An 18,559-nucleotide genomic window follows, 5' to 3' on the forward strand; every position below is an offset into this window, starting at 1 on the left:
TAGATCTTTGATTAATGGGAGACACAATACTTTCAATAATGAAAAAGGTGTGTATAATTACGCTCAACTTCCGTTTCTCGTGTCGCCCTTTCTTATCTAGCTTGACCCAGCTGATCCCCGGCTTCTTGTTTTTAGCTTCAAGTTGTGCGGTAATGCCGCCACTGTGCGGGCAACCGAGTCCATGGCATCTGAATTGACAGTTTAAAAGCTCCTGGAAGCTCTGTACAGTTTTTAAACCACCCACTCTGATACTTTCACACCGGTTTACTCATCGTGTTCGACAAAAACCGGTGAGACGCTGGTGTGAAGCTGTTTGATGCTGAAGTAACCGTTGGCAATCGCACACTGATTGATTGTTCACCTTTGAAAACCTGTGCTTTATATCAGGAGTGCAGAGGGCTAATGCGCCCACACTGCCTACTGAGGCAGTCGATCCAGAGCAGTCTAGGATTTTATTTATTTATTTATTAATTTTTGTCTGCTGTGTGTACTGTCTGGCTCCGAGCACGGTTGTCCTCAGACGGCCCGGCACACATAGGCAGCCAACGGCCGTGACGCAGAGACACGTGCCGGATGAACGAACCAGCAGCGCAGGCTGTGGACATGGTGGTCCGCTTCGATAACCTCCCACTGTGACGATTATACTCCTGTAGCCTATAGTCAGAAGAAAATAATAAAAAAAAAAATAGCACATTTGAATTTATTTTCACGTTACGTGCATTTCCAACGTCATTCAGCTGCTCTACGAATGGATTCATTTATCATGCAGTGAAATAAGGTCACTGAGCCAGCACCAGGGAAGCACAGAAAAATGATACAATCTTTGTTCAGAGCCTCATTTGTTTCTGATGGCTTGACTGATCTGATTTGGACCAATTTGACCCTTGATTTATCTTTTTAGATGAATAAAGACAGCAAAGGATAAATTAATTAATTCAATTAACTAATTAATTCTAGTAAAGGACATTAGAGTAAAGTAGATCATAGTCCAGGGAAACACAAAAAAACTCTAATCGTGTGCTGGATTAGTTTGAAAAGAATCCCATTTCATAAAATCAAAGAAACTAGGATGTTATTGACCCAAGCCTTGTTGTGTCCTGAAGAGCCCCCTTATTGGTTGTTCTCTGTTGCTATGGTACCAGACATCGGATGCTGAAGTTTCATGTGTGACTTCTGTGTTTGTGCAGCAGGAAGTGTAGTTGCAGTGATGGAGAGTCAGAGAGAGAGAGAGAGAGAGAGAGAGAGAGAGAGAGAGAGAGAGAGAGAGAGAGAACAACTGGACTGACTAATGAGTCTGAATCACAGACAGTCACTCACGCCTAGTGGGTGTGTGTTTGTCAGTGGTAGCAAGAAATCCAGAGTAGGAGAGAAGCAATCTATAGGATCCGCTTCGTTTCCAAGACAAATGCATCACAACATGAATGCCTGAATGACTGATTCAAAAAGCATCCTGCCAACAGAGTTATGATCACCATCATGAAATTTAAAAATAGACACAATGAGAGAATAAGAGCATTAATTCAGTGAGATGCTCATGGAGCTTCTCAAAAATATTGATGGATTACTACTGTCAACCATTTTCAACCTCAGGGAGAAAGATGTGCATTGTGTATGTGGTAAACACCACATTTGCTATAGGCACTGGAGGATCACTGTTTATATGGGGCATCCTTATTCATGAGTAATTATCAGAAATTAGCCTATATGCAAAAGTCACAGTATAAAAAATGTGCGTACTGTATGTGTACGCCTACTCTCAGTTGCCAGTTTATTAGTTACACCTAATGCAGTTCAGTACAAGCACCACCCATGTCTTTTATTTGTTAAATGATCCAAGTAATTTAAGAAATTAATATGAATGAAAGTAATGATTGTCAAGCCAACCGTTTAGTTGATAGTAGTCCAGTTGATTTGGAAAGGCTTTCGAAGGCTTATGATTTGAAGAATGTTTTGACCCACAGATGAGATTGTAATCCTCACCTAGATAGCGATGCTATGTTTCCTGTTTCACTCATGCTGCAAGTACACTTTCTTCTTTTCTCTCAAGCCCATAAGTCTGTGAGGAATGGAATGAAATGCACCATCATAGAAGCTGGGAATGTAAAATTAATACTCCTAAACTAGACCCAACAAAATAAACTTACCAAGAGGAAATCTGGATGACCTCTTCAACTTCATTTTTTCAGTCAATTACATAACCACACACTCAAAAAGGGCCAAAAAGAAAATTTGCAACCTTTGATTTTGGCATCTAGACTCAACAACATTTTATTATTCTCTTGTATTTTCTTTTTTCTAAAAATTGATAATCCATCAAATATTGCACAGTAAAAACACATAAAAATGAAAGTATCAGAGATTTTAAAAGTAAGAGTCATTTAAACCTTCATAAGGAAAGATGCAAACAAGTGTACTTTGGAGAAAGTGGTTTATGATTGGTTGGTCTATGTAGCATCTTCTCCTTTTTTAGTCCCAGAGAAATAGTCCGCTGGATGGCGATGAATTCCAAATTATGAAAAAAGGCTTTGTATATGGGTTCTTCAAGATCCAAGGGACATTTGGCAAATGATTAGAGACTTCAAATCCAAACCACACACAACTCTTCAGATTAATCCATTGATGAGGAAGAAGGTGCATGTAATAAATCTGTGAGATGTTCAAAGTTTGCACCTTCAGAAGGCTTTGCACAGAGTAAGGCCCTGATGGTGAGCACCCCGACATCCTATGAGGATGACAGATGTCAGGCTCCATAGGATTTTATCCAACTCCATTACACACAGCACAGTATAGCATCCGTGCTGCCCTGTTAGCTGCATAGAGTTTTTCTCTCCTCTACATTAAATGAGACCTGGAGATCCAGTGAACAGGTAACGGCAAATCCCTCCTTAGTTAAGTTTGGCACTAATGCGTATCCACTGAAGAGCCTGTCTGGTGTATTGGACTGTGTGAGCGATGCTGCTGTGAAGAGTCAGTGGCCCAGACAAAGTATTCAAGTAATTGAAGAACTCTGTGATGGGAGAGGGGAAAAAATGCTGTTAAAAACTCACTGTCATGGGTGGTCAAAGAGATACATTTGACATTTGTCACTTATTCTCTTGTAAATCTGTTAACAAAGACTTTTTCCCACCATATACAACTGATGCATATGTGTGACTATGAGGAGAGTGCATACCTTTATTCTCCTTTGCAAGGTTGTCAGCCACCTCCCAGTACTCATAGCTGTACAAGACACTGTTAGTTATGTTAAGGTGATTTGCTGCCATCTGGTGGATACGTTGGGGAATGCTTATGAGAGAGGGGGAGGTGCTGCCCCCATGTGAACCCCGTCCAAGGTGTTTGGCATTGGGTGAGAGTGATGACGGGGGTCCTCCTGCACCCCTGGGAGTGAAAACACATACAACAGAGTGATGGATGGATGGATGGAATGGAAACAAAATGATGAAACAGAGAGGCTAAAATATAAAGTTATTATCCACCTACTTCCCAGAGTCATTCCAACAGGGTGGTGTAGTAGGCACTTTGGGAGAACTCTGTAATGACATGACAATGATGTAAATAAGACTAAAAGTTATTCTGATGTTTACAGCAAATGACGTCCAGAAATCTATGTAATTGTCTCTGTGTAAATTGCAAATCGGACTTGTCGTTTTTAGATATACCTTAAAATAGTCCAGCAGCACTTTGGAGTATTTCAGTGCATGGTCCTTCTTTAAGCGAAACATCTGCCAGTAAAGTAGGGCAAGGCATCGGAAACTGTGGGCACACAAACGCAAGTCAAAGAGACTGAGATGGACCACAAATCATACTCAAAATGCAGGTCCTTCAGCATGGTGATAGATGTGGCATAAACAGAGGAGATGACGTACGCACCACAGAACCGCCAGCTGTTTGTCTTCCTGTCTTGCCCCAGGGCCAGAGTGGCTCTTCAGCCTCATTGCGTACCTAAAGACACAGGACTATTAACAATGGAGCTGCGGTTTATGTATATGTATGTGTCTGTTTTCTTTATGTCCAAATCCAAATAACTTGTATCTGGTTTTGCACTGATGTCTAATTTACCTTATAAGCTCCACTGTCTCTGAGTACATGGTATATGGAGATTTTGCCTCGAGTGGGCCTTCCTCCATTGCTTTCCCACATTCCATGAAGGAGAGAGCAGCGTCAACGTAGTTCACAGCCTTCCCCAGCTTGTCCACCTGAAAAAAAAAACAAAGATGGGAGTAAATATTAAATGAGTACTTTCATATTTTAGTCTTAAGCATCTAAACCAAGTGGGAATTACCTGGGAAGGTCTTCAACAGGACAGGTTTAGCCTAGCTTAGCACAAAAACTGGACATAGGGAGAAATGGCTAATGTAGCTCCATCAAAGTACTAAGTTTAGAAATGGGGCTAGTACCCATCAAGAATCTATTTTGTTTGTTTTCCTTCTGATTGACCAAAGCACAATGTTACAAAGTATACAGCATATACATACAGTATATTGCATGTTCCTTTCTCTGTATCCTCCCTGGAAACAGAAGCGCTGTGTAAATTCAGTTTTGGTTTCTAATTCTAATTCACTAATTGTACAACATCCCAATTTCACTTCCCTCTTGACAATTTATATTCAATCAAAAATCAAGGACTAACCATTGCATCAGCACGGTGCTTCATCCGTTTAGCCTCATGTAAGTAGTACTCAGCATGGTGTGGACTAGGAAGATGAACAAAAATACAGAAAAATAAAGTGCAGTACAGTCAAAGTGTTTTATGTTATCAGTAAGTCACAATTGGCTTTATGAGGCTTTATGTGACAAACAACAAGTGTGGGCTGTGCAGTGATGCACTGTGTGAAGTAGGTATGATTGCTCACGTGTCATGGTTCGGCACGGTCCCCCTGTGTCCTGTAAGACCCCAGGACTCGCACAAGGGCTGGGGCTGTCGTGATACTTTTACACATTCCACCTCCATCTTGGGCTGAGTGTACAGGTTTAAAATGAGGTGTATTAAACTAAAATGTTGCAACCAATGGAGTTTGGATCTCAATAAGCAGTCATTTGTAGTACCTTTACAGCAGAATCTCTATTCTTGTCTCTGTTCTTATTGGTGTGGATTTGATGCTGCTCTGAGGTGTTTGTTTTGGAGGGAGGTTTGGTGGACTCGGGGCTGTTGGACAGTGGAGACAGGGGAGACAGTGGCCTCTTGCTGTCTAAATACTCCTCCAAGTACCTGCAAGTACACACATACCCACATGTGCATTTATGCAAACACACTTAACATGGGATTTAAATATATATATATATATATATATATATATATATATATGATATATAAACACATATTTGTGCATACAGTATTATTGCACAAATATATATATGACACAAAATGGTGTGTATTGTGTTTTCTTACCCATTGTGTGTGGTCTCAGTCACAATGTTGCATTCAGCTGTGTTAGCTGATGACTCTGTGCGACCTGAGAGATCACTTGCATGAGGAAGACTCCTCTTGCTTTCTCTGTGTGACTCGCCATTCTCAAGCTGGTAACATACACACAGACATAGGCACGCTTTGAAGAACAGGCCTACATCAACGCTTTCATCCTCATATTCATGCATTTAAGTATGTGCAGAGACACTTCAAGATTCAACTGAGAAGAAACACAAATATACAGTATGTGTTGTCTACCTTGCGTTTCCTTTTGCTGTCTTTTGTCCCGGTGTCCGGTGTATACAGGTGTTTCATAGCCTCTCTTTGTTTGTCCTTGGTTGATGAAGAGGACGAGGGAGAGGAAAAAGGTTTTTTAACAGTGGAAGTAGTAGTGCTGTCAGGGACCCTTTTGAGAAGGCAGAGGTCTATCTTCACCACCAGATTTCTAAGCCCTCGCTGAGAAGACACTGTAGCCTGGTCACTTCGCCCAAAAGGGACTAGGGTGTAGAGTTTTTGCTTCCCCTCACTCTGCTGCCCCTCACTTGGATTAGCCGAAATAGGTCCTCTGGAGTGCACCACCTTCGGCCTGCTGGCGTCAGGTCTGCCTGGGCCTTGTTGCCCTCTCCTGGCGAGTCTCTTGTGGGAGGTAGAATCTGCTGGAACTTTGGTGATCGGAGCCTGATGTTCAGATTCAGAATCTGAATTTGTGGAGGAAGAAGAAGAGGATGAGCATGAGGAGGATGGCCTATGAGGAGTTGGGGAATGTGACGGCGAAGGTGAAGGGTCTGGCTGTAACTCTCTCTCCTCCTCACTTTTCCCTCCCTTTTTTGTCCTCCCTTGGTGGTGTGAGTCCTCGTGAAGGCGGTGTCGCTTGGTGTTGGTTGACACTCTCTGTTTGGTCTGGACTGTTTGCCATTCGCGTCTGTGTTGCTGCTCCCTCCTTCTCCTGTTTTCCCCTTTTGCTGTCTCCTCTCTCCTCCTCTGCCTTTCTAGTACTCCCTCCTCCTCTTCCTCCTCCTCTTCTTCCGCTGAACTCTGGATCCAGGGACGTCTCAGTAGCTGCTCCTCCGCCAGCCTCTTGTCTTCCTTTCTTTCCTGTTTCCCTTGCTGTTTTTCCCTATGTCTGTCCTCTTTTCTCTCGTGCTTTCTCCCCTCTGCTTGGATCAGATGATCTCCTCTGTCGTCCACCTGCTGTTCCTTATTTTGGGTTTTCTTCTGTGATTTTGTGTGATTAACATTCACAGGAGTTGACGCTGTAGCCTCCCACAACCTGGCCCTAGGTTTTAGGCTAGGACTAGCCCTAGAGTTCAACCCACTACCAGAATTAGTAGCAGCTTTAGAGGTAGATTGGGAATGAGTACTGTGGGCATTGGTTTCACGACTAGCAGGAACTAAGTGCTTTGCTCTTGTGGGGCTATGTTGTGAGCTGGGTTGAAACGGAGGCCTGGGCTTGTGGTTGGACCTGTGGTGGGATCTGCTCCCTTGGATTTGCTCAAAATTTAATGCGTGTTTGGCTTTGGGAGCCTCTGAGAGCTGTTTAGAATTCAGATGAAAGTTAGACTTGGGTCTAGATTTGTGGTTGTGACTCTGGTTAGAGTTTAAAACAGCAGTGGCCTTGGATTTGCTTTGGCTTTGGTCTCGGTCCTGTGAGGGTTGAGTCCTGGGCTTGTGCTGATGAGTTGGCGGAGGATGACTACTATTTGTGGGCTTGTTCTTGGTGTCGATGCTAGGCAACCGGGGAATCCTTGACCTAATTTTTTTCCTGTGTGAATTAGTCGTTAGGCTAGGTTGCGTTTGGTTCTGACTCTGAACCCCAGGGTCGTGACAAACCCTTGAAGGAGGAGATAAGCTGGGACTTGGACTTCTTGGAGGGTCTCTAGGGACAGGGCTTGGGCTGCAGCTGCCTCCTGGGCTCCCAAATGGACTGGGGCAAACACTTAGAACTGGGCTTGGGATTGGGCTGTACCTCGGGCTAGGGCTGGGACTTGGACAGGTGCTGGGGAATGGGCTGGGGCTAGGGCAGTAGCTGTAACCAGGGCTAGGTAGGGGGCTATTGTTGTGGCTGTAATTGAACTGTGGGCTGGGAATAGGGCTTTGACTAGGGCTGTATTCCTGATTGCTGTCCCAGGATCTGGCTGGAGATGGGGCTCGCTGGGTGTGAGGAGAGGACAGGTGTCCTGTAGCACTGTGGGAAGGATCTTGTTCACTGCTGGCAGATTTTTTGCGGGACTTCTTCAGCCATTTATCTAACTGCCACTGGGCAGCAGAGGGATGATCATTCTAAAGAAAGCACAGAAAAAGAGAGAGACACAAATTACAAATAGTAATCATAAATAAACTAAATACATTTTAAATGAAATCTTTGCTAATATAGAGGCTTAATACACACATATAGTGGTGGAAGAAGTCTACATGGATCCTTTTCTAAAGTAATAATACAACAATGTAGAAGTATTCTGTTACCAAGTCCCACATTAAAACTTACTTATCAAATATCAAAAGTAAAGATACAGTTGTTTCATTTCATAGTTTATAGATATATTACTGGATTACTATTACTGATGTATAAATATGTTAATGCATTTTACTGCTACAACTGGTTGAAAATCTGATCATTTCAACTACTTCATATAGTATTGGGCAGTACAGTCTCTAACAGTTCAAAAGCCCCAGTCTTATTAAGACAATTCTGGCTATTATGGCTCCTAAAACAATCTGTTAGTATGGTAAAAGTAAGTCAACACATTTTAATCCAAATGAACCTGTCTTAAGATCTGACTGCATCTTAAGAACAAGAAAGTCTCTGTCGTAGAAATATGAATACTGAGAGTTGATTTCAGGAATTCTGCATGGGAAAATGCTAAAATATTCATACTATGGTAGAATTTTTCACATGAAAATAACATGTTGGGACTCAATTATATTTATATAAACATGACTTGATAAGAGGGATTTTTTGCAGGAAATGTGCACAATATTTAAAAAATTGATAGTGAAATTGAAAGTTAAAAGATTTTAGTAGAGTAACTAGTTTAGCTCTTAAATATAAATATAGTGAAGTTTGTCTGTCTAGCAGAAAAAGGAAACACTCAAGTAAAGTACAAGTACCTCAAATTGCACTTACAATACATGAGTAAAAGTACGTTGTTACATTTCACCACTTGTACACGCACTAATTAAGAGATGAAGTGCAAGCAGAGAATGAAGGGTCACTTAACATTACATTTAACCAACATAGTACAACATCTGCACATTCCAATAGAGCCATCTAAAATGCAGCACATTTACGGCACTTCACTGACTCAGCTGCTGTTGAAACTAGGGAAAATCAAAATGAAAAATCTGGAACATGACTCACGTCTAAAAACTTAGTTCAATAAAAACTTAAACCGACGTGATAAACTCCTTCAAATACCTTACTTACTACACAGTCTAACAATCCACATCTGTGCTTACAGTAGCTCAACCCCCCATCCAATTATGTCAAATGACTCACTTAATGTTTGTTTAACAACTGGCTTGGTAACTGTAAGAATGTGAAGAACACAAGAGGAAACAGAAGTTTTTACTAAAATAAAAAAAACAAAAAAAAACAAAAAAAAAAAAACAGAGAGGATACTCACAGCTGGAGGGCAAACTTCTTTCTCTCTCGCGTTCTCTTTTGCTCCCTTAGTTGACCAGGAGCTAAATTAAACTTCTACTCCTCAAGTCAAACAGTGACCCCCCTTCCCTCCTTCCCCACATCCCTCGCCCTCTTTCCAGAGAAGACACTGCATCTCTTGTACCGTCTCGGTTACCCTCCCTCCTTTTTTTCTGTCCCTCCCTCTTTCTCTCACTACCTGGAACTCTGGATTTGCTGCGTCCAGAACTCCAACCCCCATCTCTTCCCTGGGAGACACTCAAACACTCCACATAAATGAAAAACACATGGTGTACACCCCTTCCCCCTCCCCCTCCAAAAAACACACACTCCACTGCCTACCTCTCGATAGGGGCCCAATGTAGTGCATGTTTAGTGATACAGTCTGCTATGTCTTACAGGGCCTTCCATTCATAAAAGAGAAGCAGGTTTCCCTTTCATTCCCCACCGAGCACACGTCTCAAACAAACCCCCACAATACCCTTCACCACCAAAAGCCCATCATTCACTGCAGCACTAAATCCCCCGTTCAATATTTATCTGAGACACTGAAATGCAAGCTGGCCTCATTCTCATGTGAGATGTTTTGACAAAGAGGGTAACTCTAGTTGTAGATGTCAACATGAACCGGAGTCCTGATGACTTCCACCTCCTGAGGGCTTTCCTCTTTAAGACTCAGCCTGTTGACATGACACCCAGGCACTAATTCCCAAAGCTACGCCTGCCTTCAACCCCCTCCTCCTCCTCTCCAACTCATACACATTCCTCATTCCTCTGTCCCTCCCCACACCTGCCGTCAAGTGCCTCGTGGCCACCACTCCCTGCAGAGAATTCACCCGAAGGCACACAAACGGAGGAGACAGACAAGCGAGACATGGACAGAGAAGACAGAGAGCAGAAGAGGGGGCTGTGTGGCTCAGCTTCGGTACCTCCTTGTTGCTGCACAGTGGCTGTGTGTTGGCTGGCGATGCGGGATCCGGGTGAACGTCTGGGCTCGGGCTCCGGGAACGAAGGCTACTGCTGCCTGACTCGGCAGAGGAGTCTGAGCCTGAAGAGTCCGAGCTGGAATGTCTCACCCGCCTGCCATGTGTGTGCACTCGCTGTGCTGACAGGCTGTCAGTCAACACACACACAAACATCAGAGCGGGGTCAGCATAGGTACACGGCCGAGGAGAGCACACATCCACAGGCAGATAGATACTGTTGCTATTCATGGCACACACGGTTTCACTTATGTTTACAGACAAACACTCGAAAAAAATATGCACACAATATTTTACAATCAAATACCTGTGTCTATCCCAGGAAGCTGACTCATGAATGGCCTTCAAGGACGCAAAACAAGAAACAGAAAGTTATCATTCACAGCAGTAGCGTAGTGAACAACTTACTTCACTCGACCTGCTACCTCTGCTGCTTGGTGTCTTTATATAATTAGCAGCAAAAAAGGAATTCTATCTGAATACCTTTTGAGCTGCATATGGGTGTGTGAGCACACCATTAAACACTACCAGAAAACAGGTATCCTCCAATAGGACCTGCCAAATACTCTAGTAATCGTCTTTGTTATACTTTCCCTTACACTTTTCCCGCCCTCTCACACTGTCTGCCTCCTCGAGCATGCAAAATAGTATGGGGATCAGCTTAGGACACAGCTGCTACTAAAGGCATATTATCTTGAAAGCACTTTGAAACATGGTGATTTGTTTTTTTGGTTTCAGGGGAAAGGGGCAGAGTGTTACATACCCTTTGAGTGTCATCATCATCACTGCTCAGCTTCAGGTCATCAGCAAGCATGCTGTAAACAAACAAACACAGTCAGAAAAAGGGCACACTGTTCTTAGGGTTTTCAATAGAGATGCACTAATCCATTTTTTTCCTCCACCACTACTGATTCAGATACTTAAACTCAGGGTATCAGCTGGTAGAGAGCACTGATCTCTGACCAGGTCTCTCTCCTTGCTGAATTCAAAATCATTGCAATCATTTTTATGTAAGGTAATAGGATGCCAGGGAATGGTATGACTGAATGATCGTAAATTTTAGCAGAAACACAAAAATCTTTATGATATTGATGGAGAGACTGTATTTAATGTGGATAGGTCACGTCATGCTTTATACCTTATCTGTTTAATAAACACAGCACCAGCATGATACCAATCCAGTGTATCTGGATGCGTGCATCCTTAGTGCATCCCCCAGTTTTCATCAAAATATGACTTTCATTTCAAAAACAAGTTTTTGAGTTTGATCAGCCGCTATTACAGCAGCTTATTTATACACCTACTCCACTGTTACATTTATATATGGTAGAACATGGTTTATTTGTACCTTAGATAAAGCTTCATAACCAGTTATATTTCAAAAACATAGATTTCCACAGATTTAATTTACAAACCATAACCAATTTTGCATTTAAGGTGTTAAGATGACCAATAATTTAATAGTAAACCGCAAAGTTCATACTGCTGATCATTCTTAAATAAATAATGTAATTTTACTCACGTGTCCATTGAGTGGAATAAGATTGCTAATGTACTTTACTGAGCTGATATTTTTGGTTTGCTGATGTATGTAACTGGACACATTTTAGTTTAAATGCTAACAGTTCTCAAAAATTGTGGAAAAAATACTTTTTCCAAATATTTTGGAAATGTGAACTGTCATAAAACTGCAGTATTGCATAACAAAGGCTGTGTGATATGGTGAGACATGCAGTTGGCTCATGCTACTGAACATGTGTTTCCCATTAAAAAGAGGATGTATAGAGTTAACCAACAGAAGCACATCAGTCTCCACTGACAGCTTTCAGGATTGTTAACTGACCTTTGACCTGACTTAGGTTACATAGCCTGAAACACTGTTAGCTCACTGACCCCTATATATCTACATTGCTTCACTCTCCCTGTCATTAATGCTTTTCCTTGTGGCTGTTTAGATGATGTTCAGAAATTAGTTTCACCAAAGTTGCTAAGGGGAACACATCAGTTATGTGCGTGATGTATTTTATCATCTGTGTGTGTTCCACAGTTGCAGTTCATGATTGATGACCTCTTGGTGGATCATGTTTCCTCATGCCTCACTTACGATTTGTGCGGTGCCACGTGAGGGTGACGGGTCATTCGCTGCTGAACATCCCCCCGACCTAACAAAGAGAGAGAACATATGTAATACCAGAAAACAAATCATATCAAACATCTAATAGAGAAGCAGTTGTAAAATGTTGCTCGTATCAGATATGCAAACTCATTAATCAGTGAACACTTACTTTGCCTTTGTTGTGTGGTTGGTTGTTTTGCATCCTTAGGACAGAGGGAGAACATAAAACAGTGTGTAAAAATCTTTACTTACACAGTTACAATCATTGCACTGTTACAGTGCCATCTTTTTTTTATTCCATACCTTCATCCTTATCAAAAACCTGGCACCTCCATTACCCACAATGCAACTCTGCCATTGACAGCTTGGTTGGAGATTTTGGTGTGTTATTCTATTGACAGTTAATGTAGAGTCGCGTAGAGGTCTGGTAAGCTCACCTCTGAGTAACTCCACACCCCCAGATTTTCTTTTTCATTTTCAAACTTTAATGTGTAAAATTGGTGGTTTCTCTTTAATTATCAGAGATAAACAAACACACCCACATACCTTAGGGCTGTAGAGGATTCGTTGGGCCTGGTCACCCCCTAAGGCTTGCTGGGACGGCCAGGACTGAGTCATGTCCTGTGAAACAGCAGTGGGGGGGTCAAAGGTGAATTGTGAGGTGTCACTGTGAGTGATTACCTTCACATTCAGGAGCTTCAAGCATCCTAAATCCGTCATCAGAACTTCCTTTATTTTTCTTTGATTTAACTTCTCTCCCATTTACACGCATACAGTGCAGAGAGCCTCTTTTGCCAGCTGACTCTTGTTATGAGCACAGTTCCTCCCCACCAGGGGGAGTGTGATTGGGTGGAAATATGAAGTCAGCCTCAGTGTCTAGTGTAACTTCACAGTGTGTACTTTGCAGTGGTGTCAAGATTTCTGTGCAATCATTTTGTTTTGATTGATCGCAGTTTGCAATGATCTTTTTGATCTTTTTATGTTTCACAGCCGGTTGAAAAAAAAAAAAGAAATTCACATGGCTGTGATCACTCAGTGTGCAATGCATGATTTTCCATTTCAGGAGGATACACCTGAGTATCATTATATATGATGATGATATATATATATATATATAAATATCACAAATTCTAATTTGCTCAAGTCTCAAAATATTACTATATCATAGGTACACATAGAAAAGAAAAAACAAAGGGAAAAATGATGTACAACTAGTGCGTGATCTTTTATTTGCAACATAATCATTCATTTGTAAAAATAAAATCAGATGTACGTAGTTAACCCATTTTTCCCAGTGTGAAGCAAATTGTTCCAATTTATGATTGACACATGCTGTTACTGTCTCCATTTTGTAAATGTCCATTGTAATTTGTAATTCATTTAAAGTAAGGCTCTCCTGTAATTGCCATTTTCTGGTATGAGTCTCTTTAGCAGCCTCCAGCAGTACATTATTAAATATTTATCTCTTTTCTCTTTAAATTTTCAAAGGTGTGCAATCAGTGAACTAGAATATAAGATACCCCCCATCAAAACATTTGTTGCTTGAAGGGCGGCCCAGGGGAGAGGAATGTGAAAGACGTCAGGTGGCTCGGGTCACAACAAGTAATCATCAGTGCCCAGTGCAACAGTTAAAATCATAGTGCAGTTGTATGTAACAATTATAGCCAGCTAAAGAGTGTACAATAGAGGCGGAAATATGAATCACTTTGCAGAATTGAATTGTTTGAACATTTTCGGGAAGAGCTCGGAAGGAAGGAACTAAAAGAAACATCCACCCATCAACCCTGAGCTGCTGCAGGAAACACTGATATTGCCCTTAGTTGAGTCACTGCTGTGACCTGTCAGCTGTTATCAGAGCCAAAGAGCGGTCCAATGTGGAACTGAATGGGGACCAATATAATTAAGGTCACTAAAAATAGTGAAACATTAGCCGACTAAAGAAGTAATTTCACAGAAAATGAATTAATCAGTTACCAAACAAGCTTTGTAATTGATTATTTATTTTACTAATTTATAAAAGAAAAACACTAAACATTTGCTGGTTGCAGCAACTTGAATGTGAACATGTCAAATTTCTTATTAGTGTTAACTGAACCCACTTAAGCAATTTTAAGACATCAGTTTAGGCAGCTAATGTCGACATTTAGGATTATTTTTGGACATCATACAGACTAAAAATTAGTAAATGAGATAATCAATACATACATACATATAAAATGACAATTACTGTTAGCTGTAACTGTAGTTGTTATTCAACTCTTGCATGCAGTTGAATAGTTTATCACCACCCTGCAAAAGTTGATGGTATTTCGCTACACCAGCATGATATATTTTTACTACATCTTTAGTAGTCGCACCAAAAATCATGTCCGCCATCTCCCAATCAGTGTGATTGTCTGTTACCCTGTGCTTTTGATGCAGATTAAATCGTGATGGAGGATAATGTAGGCTTAGCAGAGGTGTGTGTGTGTGCTCAAAGAGCTTTTTAGTTTAGTATTTACTAAAACATGATAAATGAAACACTGCAAATTACCCAGAGGTAATTATTTCAAATACATGGGGTGGAGACTCACAGCTGGGTGTCTGTCTCTCTCTCTGTGCATATGTGTGCACATGCCACACATGTCTCTGCTCACCCTGAGCAAAGATGAAAGAGTCTGTGTTGATTACACATGATTATACACCTGGACTATCAAGAAAGATTAACCCTATTTCTTATTTGTTCTCCCTGCACGGCGCAGGAGAGGAAACCAGCCACATGGAGAGAGCTCTGCATCTACAGCACGCTGTCTTTGCTCCGGCTCTGATTATCATCTCTGCTGATTAGATTGCCCGCAGTCACACTCAGACAAACCAGGCCTTGTGGTTGCTGACAAAATGGCCTGATTTTGTGCTATTCATCTACCATTTTAGCATGATCTGGTTCCTCAGCTGTGTCATAATGTGGAGGCATGGGGGCTCACTGTGTAAAGTATATGTGTGTAACAGTCATTCATTGAGAGAGAGCACGAGGTTGCTTGACTGCTGAAACAGTGAGCAGACTCTGGAAAAGGTCATGTTTTATCATCTCTGATGTTTGAGGGTTTGTTGTGTGTGTGCGTGTGTGAGAGTTAATATCGATACCTCTCTCATATCTGTCTGTTCAATATAAGGCCACAGCCACTATCCAGTTAGCTTAGCTTAGCATAAAGGCTGGAAATCTCCCTAAAAACAACATTTTTTTCTGTGGTGATGGTTGTCGTGCAAATGAAATAAACCATCACTTTTTAGCCAGCAGGTGCAGTCTAGTTTGTTTTCCCCTGTCTCAAGTCTTCATGCTAAGCTAAGCTAACCAACTGCTGCTTGTACCTTCACATTTACCATAGAGACCAATCTTCTTGTCTGAATCAAAGCTAATAACAATATTTGCCAAAATGTCAACCTATTTCTTTATCTGAAATGGGAGTCACTTATTCGCTGTGAGATGTTCATAATAGGACTCTTTTTAATGAACCTGGCAGGTGACTCTAAATCTTTTCTCTTCCTCTTCTCCACCTCTTTCTTCCCACTCTCTACATTAAGCCCTAGAGGGCAAGTGTTTCCTCTCTCTGCTCATCCTTTCACTTCATTATCTCCTCCCTCAGTCACCAAGGACACAGCACCAGCCCTCACCCCTTTCCTCCTCCAGCAACAACAAGGCTCCCAGGTGGAGCATTATGTGTTGCTATCTGCCTCCCACCCTTCCCCACTTCATGTTCTGTGTCCCCACTCTTCTCCTCTGCTCCTTCTCTCCGTCCCACACTCGTTACAGGACGCCCTCTGCTTTTTAAAACCTCCAACTTATAATGAATGCTAAAAGACCACTGGGACTAAGAGATCTGTGAGGTTGGAGCTGAAATGATTCGTCAATTAACTGATTAGTCGATTAACAGAAAATAAATCTGTGATTATTATAATCATTTAATCATTCAAGTAATTTTTTCATGCAAAAATACTTAACATTCTCTGCTTCCATCTTTCCCAGTGTGAAGATTTGCTGCCTTACTCTGTTTTATAGTATTGTAAACATGATAATGTCTCTGATTCCAGCCTCTCACATGTTAAGATATTAAGATGTTTTTGCACTGTTGGTCAGACATATTTCACATTTCATAGAGTAAATGATTAATTGATTATTCAGAAAAATAAACAACAGATTAACTGATAATGAAAATAATTAGTCAGAACCCTTTGTGAGATTATTATTGCTGGTGTTTCCCCTCTAAGCAATGACACTAATCAAACTACTGAATCTGAAGACTCCAGTGACTCAAACCCTACATAATCAAATGCAAAACATTCACAATATGACTTGATACACTTAACGAGGGATGGAGCTCATCGTTGCAAAGGGTTAAGGTCAATTATTCCTATTGGGATACTTAAAAAAACATAATTTAAGTCAAGAAATAGAAAGATTTAAAGTCATTCCTTACCTCCAGAATATCTTTGGCACAACTGTTATGTTGGCTTCTTGTTACCTGTGCAAACAGACGTGTAGAGTAAATGAGGACAAAGTCACAGGAAGTTAAGACTGACAGCTAATCAGAGGGAGTTTGTAACCCTTCAGAGCAACAGATTGCTTCATTTATCAACTAGGCAAGCAGCTGGAAAAGAGTTATTGCTGAGTGAGCACACAAACCATATTTGAGCATCAAAATTACAGCAAAGTTGGTACAGTTCGTAGCTCATTTGAAATTCAGATTTAGTACACGATTAAACGCGTTCAGCAGCAAACATAGCTGTGCACGTACAAAGTACATAAACTCATTCATTTCTTTCATTAGCCTTTGCTCAAGATATGAACTTTCATGTTTCAGTCTACATCACAAAGACAGATACACATAAGTACACACACACACAAAAATATCACCTTCTGCACTCTGCTTCCCGCCATTTTTTGTCCTAACATTCACACTGCAGTGTAGCCCTGTACTGTCAACCTCACCGTCTCACACACACAAACAGTAATTGTGAGAGTTGAGGGGACGTTGATGACTCATATCTCAGAAATCACAGCTGCAGATGATCAGACGGATGCTGATACTGTTGCAAGCAACTTTCTGTTTCCATCCACATTAAGCAACCCTGTTCTCTCTCTCTCACTATCTTTTGCCCTCCCCCATGTTTCTCTCCTTTTCACAATTCAGCTCACAATTCAAATTCATTGCAATGGCATGGTTTCCATGCCATTGCAATGAATTTGAACCATTGCAATAACCGGCAATAACTGTGCTCCTCAATCATTCATTCAGGGGTTTGATTCTTGGTGATTCGCTTCTTAACCTCTATGCACCACTCTTGCCATTGATGCCATCTGTGCAGCATGAGTATGCACAGTCGAAAATGTTTGTAGTGCAGCGTGCATTCATGTGTGTGTGTGTGAAACTGCCTCTTCTTGCATGCATGACTCACTAAGGTCAGTGTCTGAGTGGCTGGACTTTAAGCCTGCAGATGGAAACTCTATGTGTGAAAATTATCACAGCCACAAGGCGGTTATGAGGCCCTTGGCACTAAATGAAAAACATAAACACAGACAGTATTTTAGCACCCTGTGGTGGTGCACAGGCAAAAGTCAGGCCGGCTTACCCAGTTTACACTTACAGGCCCATTAGTAAGAATATTACCATGTACAATGTGTTTCACACGTCCATACCCACTAGCAGCCCTGGTGCAATACCCAGATGAATGAAATCCCGCAGGGCCAAACAAACCACAACCCATCATAACACCTGCAACAAGCAGCATGCAAGCCAACTGCACGACCAACCACCTGCTGCATTCTTAAAGTATCTGCAATTACTGAAGTTATGCTCATTTTCAGTTTATATTTAGCATTTCCGTCTGTGCTGGGTGCTTTTAAAGAAAATCTTTTAATCTGCAAACTGAAACTTTATGAAGATCAGAGCACAAGTATTGAGTTAAAAGAAGGGTAATTATTTACAAATAACCTGAAGCTACTCTATGTATAAATTGATGCCTTTACATATGCACTAGTACGGTGCAAGAAAAGCACCGAAAGACGAACTGGTGGCACTGACCCATCTAACTGTGCCGTACACAAAAATAATCACAACTTTCCATTCTTTTTACTCCATACACCCTCTCACCTGAGAATATGCGCATCGGAGCAGAAAACAGACAATGGAAAGTTTTCCTTTGCCACCGAGGACAGTAGGCATGGTTCCTGGATGGTCAATGCTTTCCTCCGGTGTCCATACCAGTGAGGACTCGAGTTACGCGCGGCGGATGCGGTGTCTGGCGCTGACGGACCGAGCGGCTCCTCACTCGTGGCTCCGCCGCGAAGCTGCTGGGGAGTCTCCGTGTCACTGAGGGAGACAGAGGGCGATGTAGGCGGTTTCTCGATAACGTCAGAGATGACACACACGCAGCTC

The 18,559-nt window shown here is 41.7% G+C and overlaps 1 protein-coding gene across 1 annotated transcript; it reads right to left on the reverse strand.

The window, feature by feature from the left end:
• Positions 1 to 2,252: 2,252 nt before the first annotated feature.
• aff3 (AF4/FMR2 family member 3) lies at positions 2,253 to 18,346 on the reverse strand. The gene is made up of 19 exons (XM_022740953.1): positions 18,275 to 18,346; positions 16,601 to 16,645; positions 12,693 to 12,767; positions 12,316 to 12,349; positions 12,135 to 12,192; positions 10,794 to 10,845; positions 10,338 to 10,372; positions 9,956 to 10,160; positions 5,666 to 7,687; positions 5,390 to 5,517; positions 5,047 to 5,209; positions 4,854 to 4,957; positions 4,631 to 4,694; positions 4,060 to 4,196; positions 3,871 to 3,942; positions 3,660 to 3,753; positions 3,481 to 3,530; positions 3,173 to 3,378; positions 2,253 to 3,007 (listed from the first exon to the last, which is right to left on the reverse strand). The coding sequence occupies exons 1-19, from the start codon at positions 18,344 to 18,346 to the stop codon at positions 2,886 to 2,888; spliced, it is 3,738 nt and encodes a 1,245-aa protein (XP_022596674.1). The 3' UTR covers positions 2,253 to 2,885.
• Positions 18,347 to 18,559: the final 213 nt, after the last annotated feature.

Source organism: Seriola dumerili, unplaced genomic scaffold, assembly GCF_002260705.1.
Source record: "Seriola dumerili isolate Sdu_G_001 unplaced genomic scaffold, Sdu_1.0 BDQW01000052.1, whole genome shotgun sequence".
Classification (NCBI taxonomy): domain Eukaryota; kingdom Metazoa; phylum Chordata; class Actinopteri; order Carangiformes; family Carangidae; genus Seriola; species Seriola dumerili.

What these genes read in the sequence shown, in the direction of transcription:
- aff3 (XM_022740953.1), bottom strand. Translation starts at nt 18,346, where the DNA reads ATGCCTACTGTCCTCGGTGGCAAAGGAAAACTTTCCATTGTCTGTTTT. An exon ending in ACTGAGACCACACACAATGG is followed by an intron (nt 5,210 to 5,389) that starts GTAAGAAAACAC and finishes GTGTACTTGCAG; the next exon opens with GTACTTGGAGGAGTATTTAG. An exon ending in TGCTGCTGGACTATTTTAAG is followed by an intron (nt 3,531 to 3,659) that starts GTATATCTAAAA and finishes ATGTCATTACAG; the next exon opens with AGTTCTCCCAAAGTGCCTAC.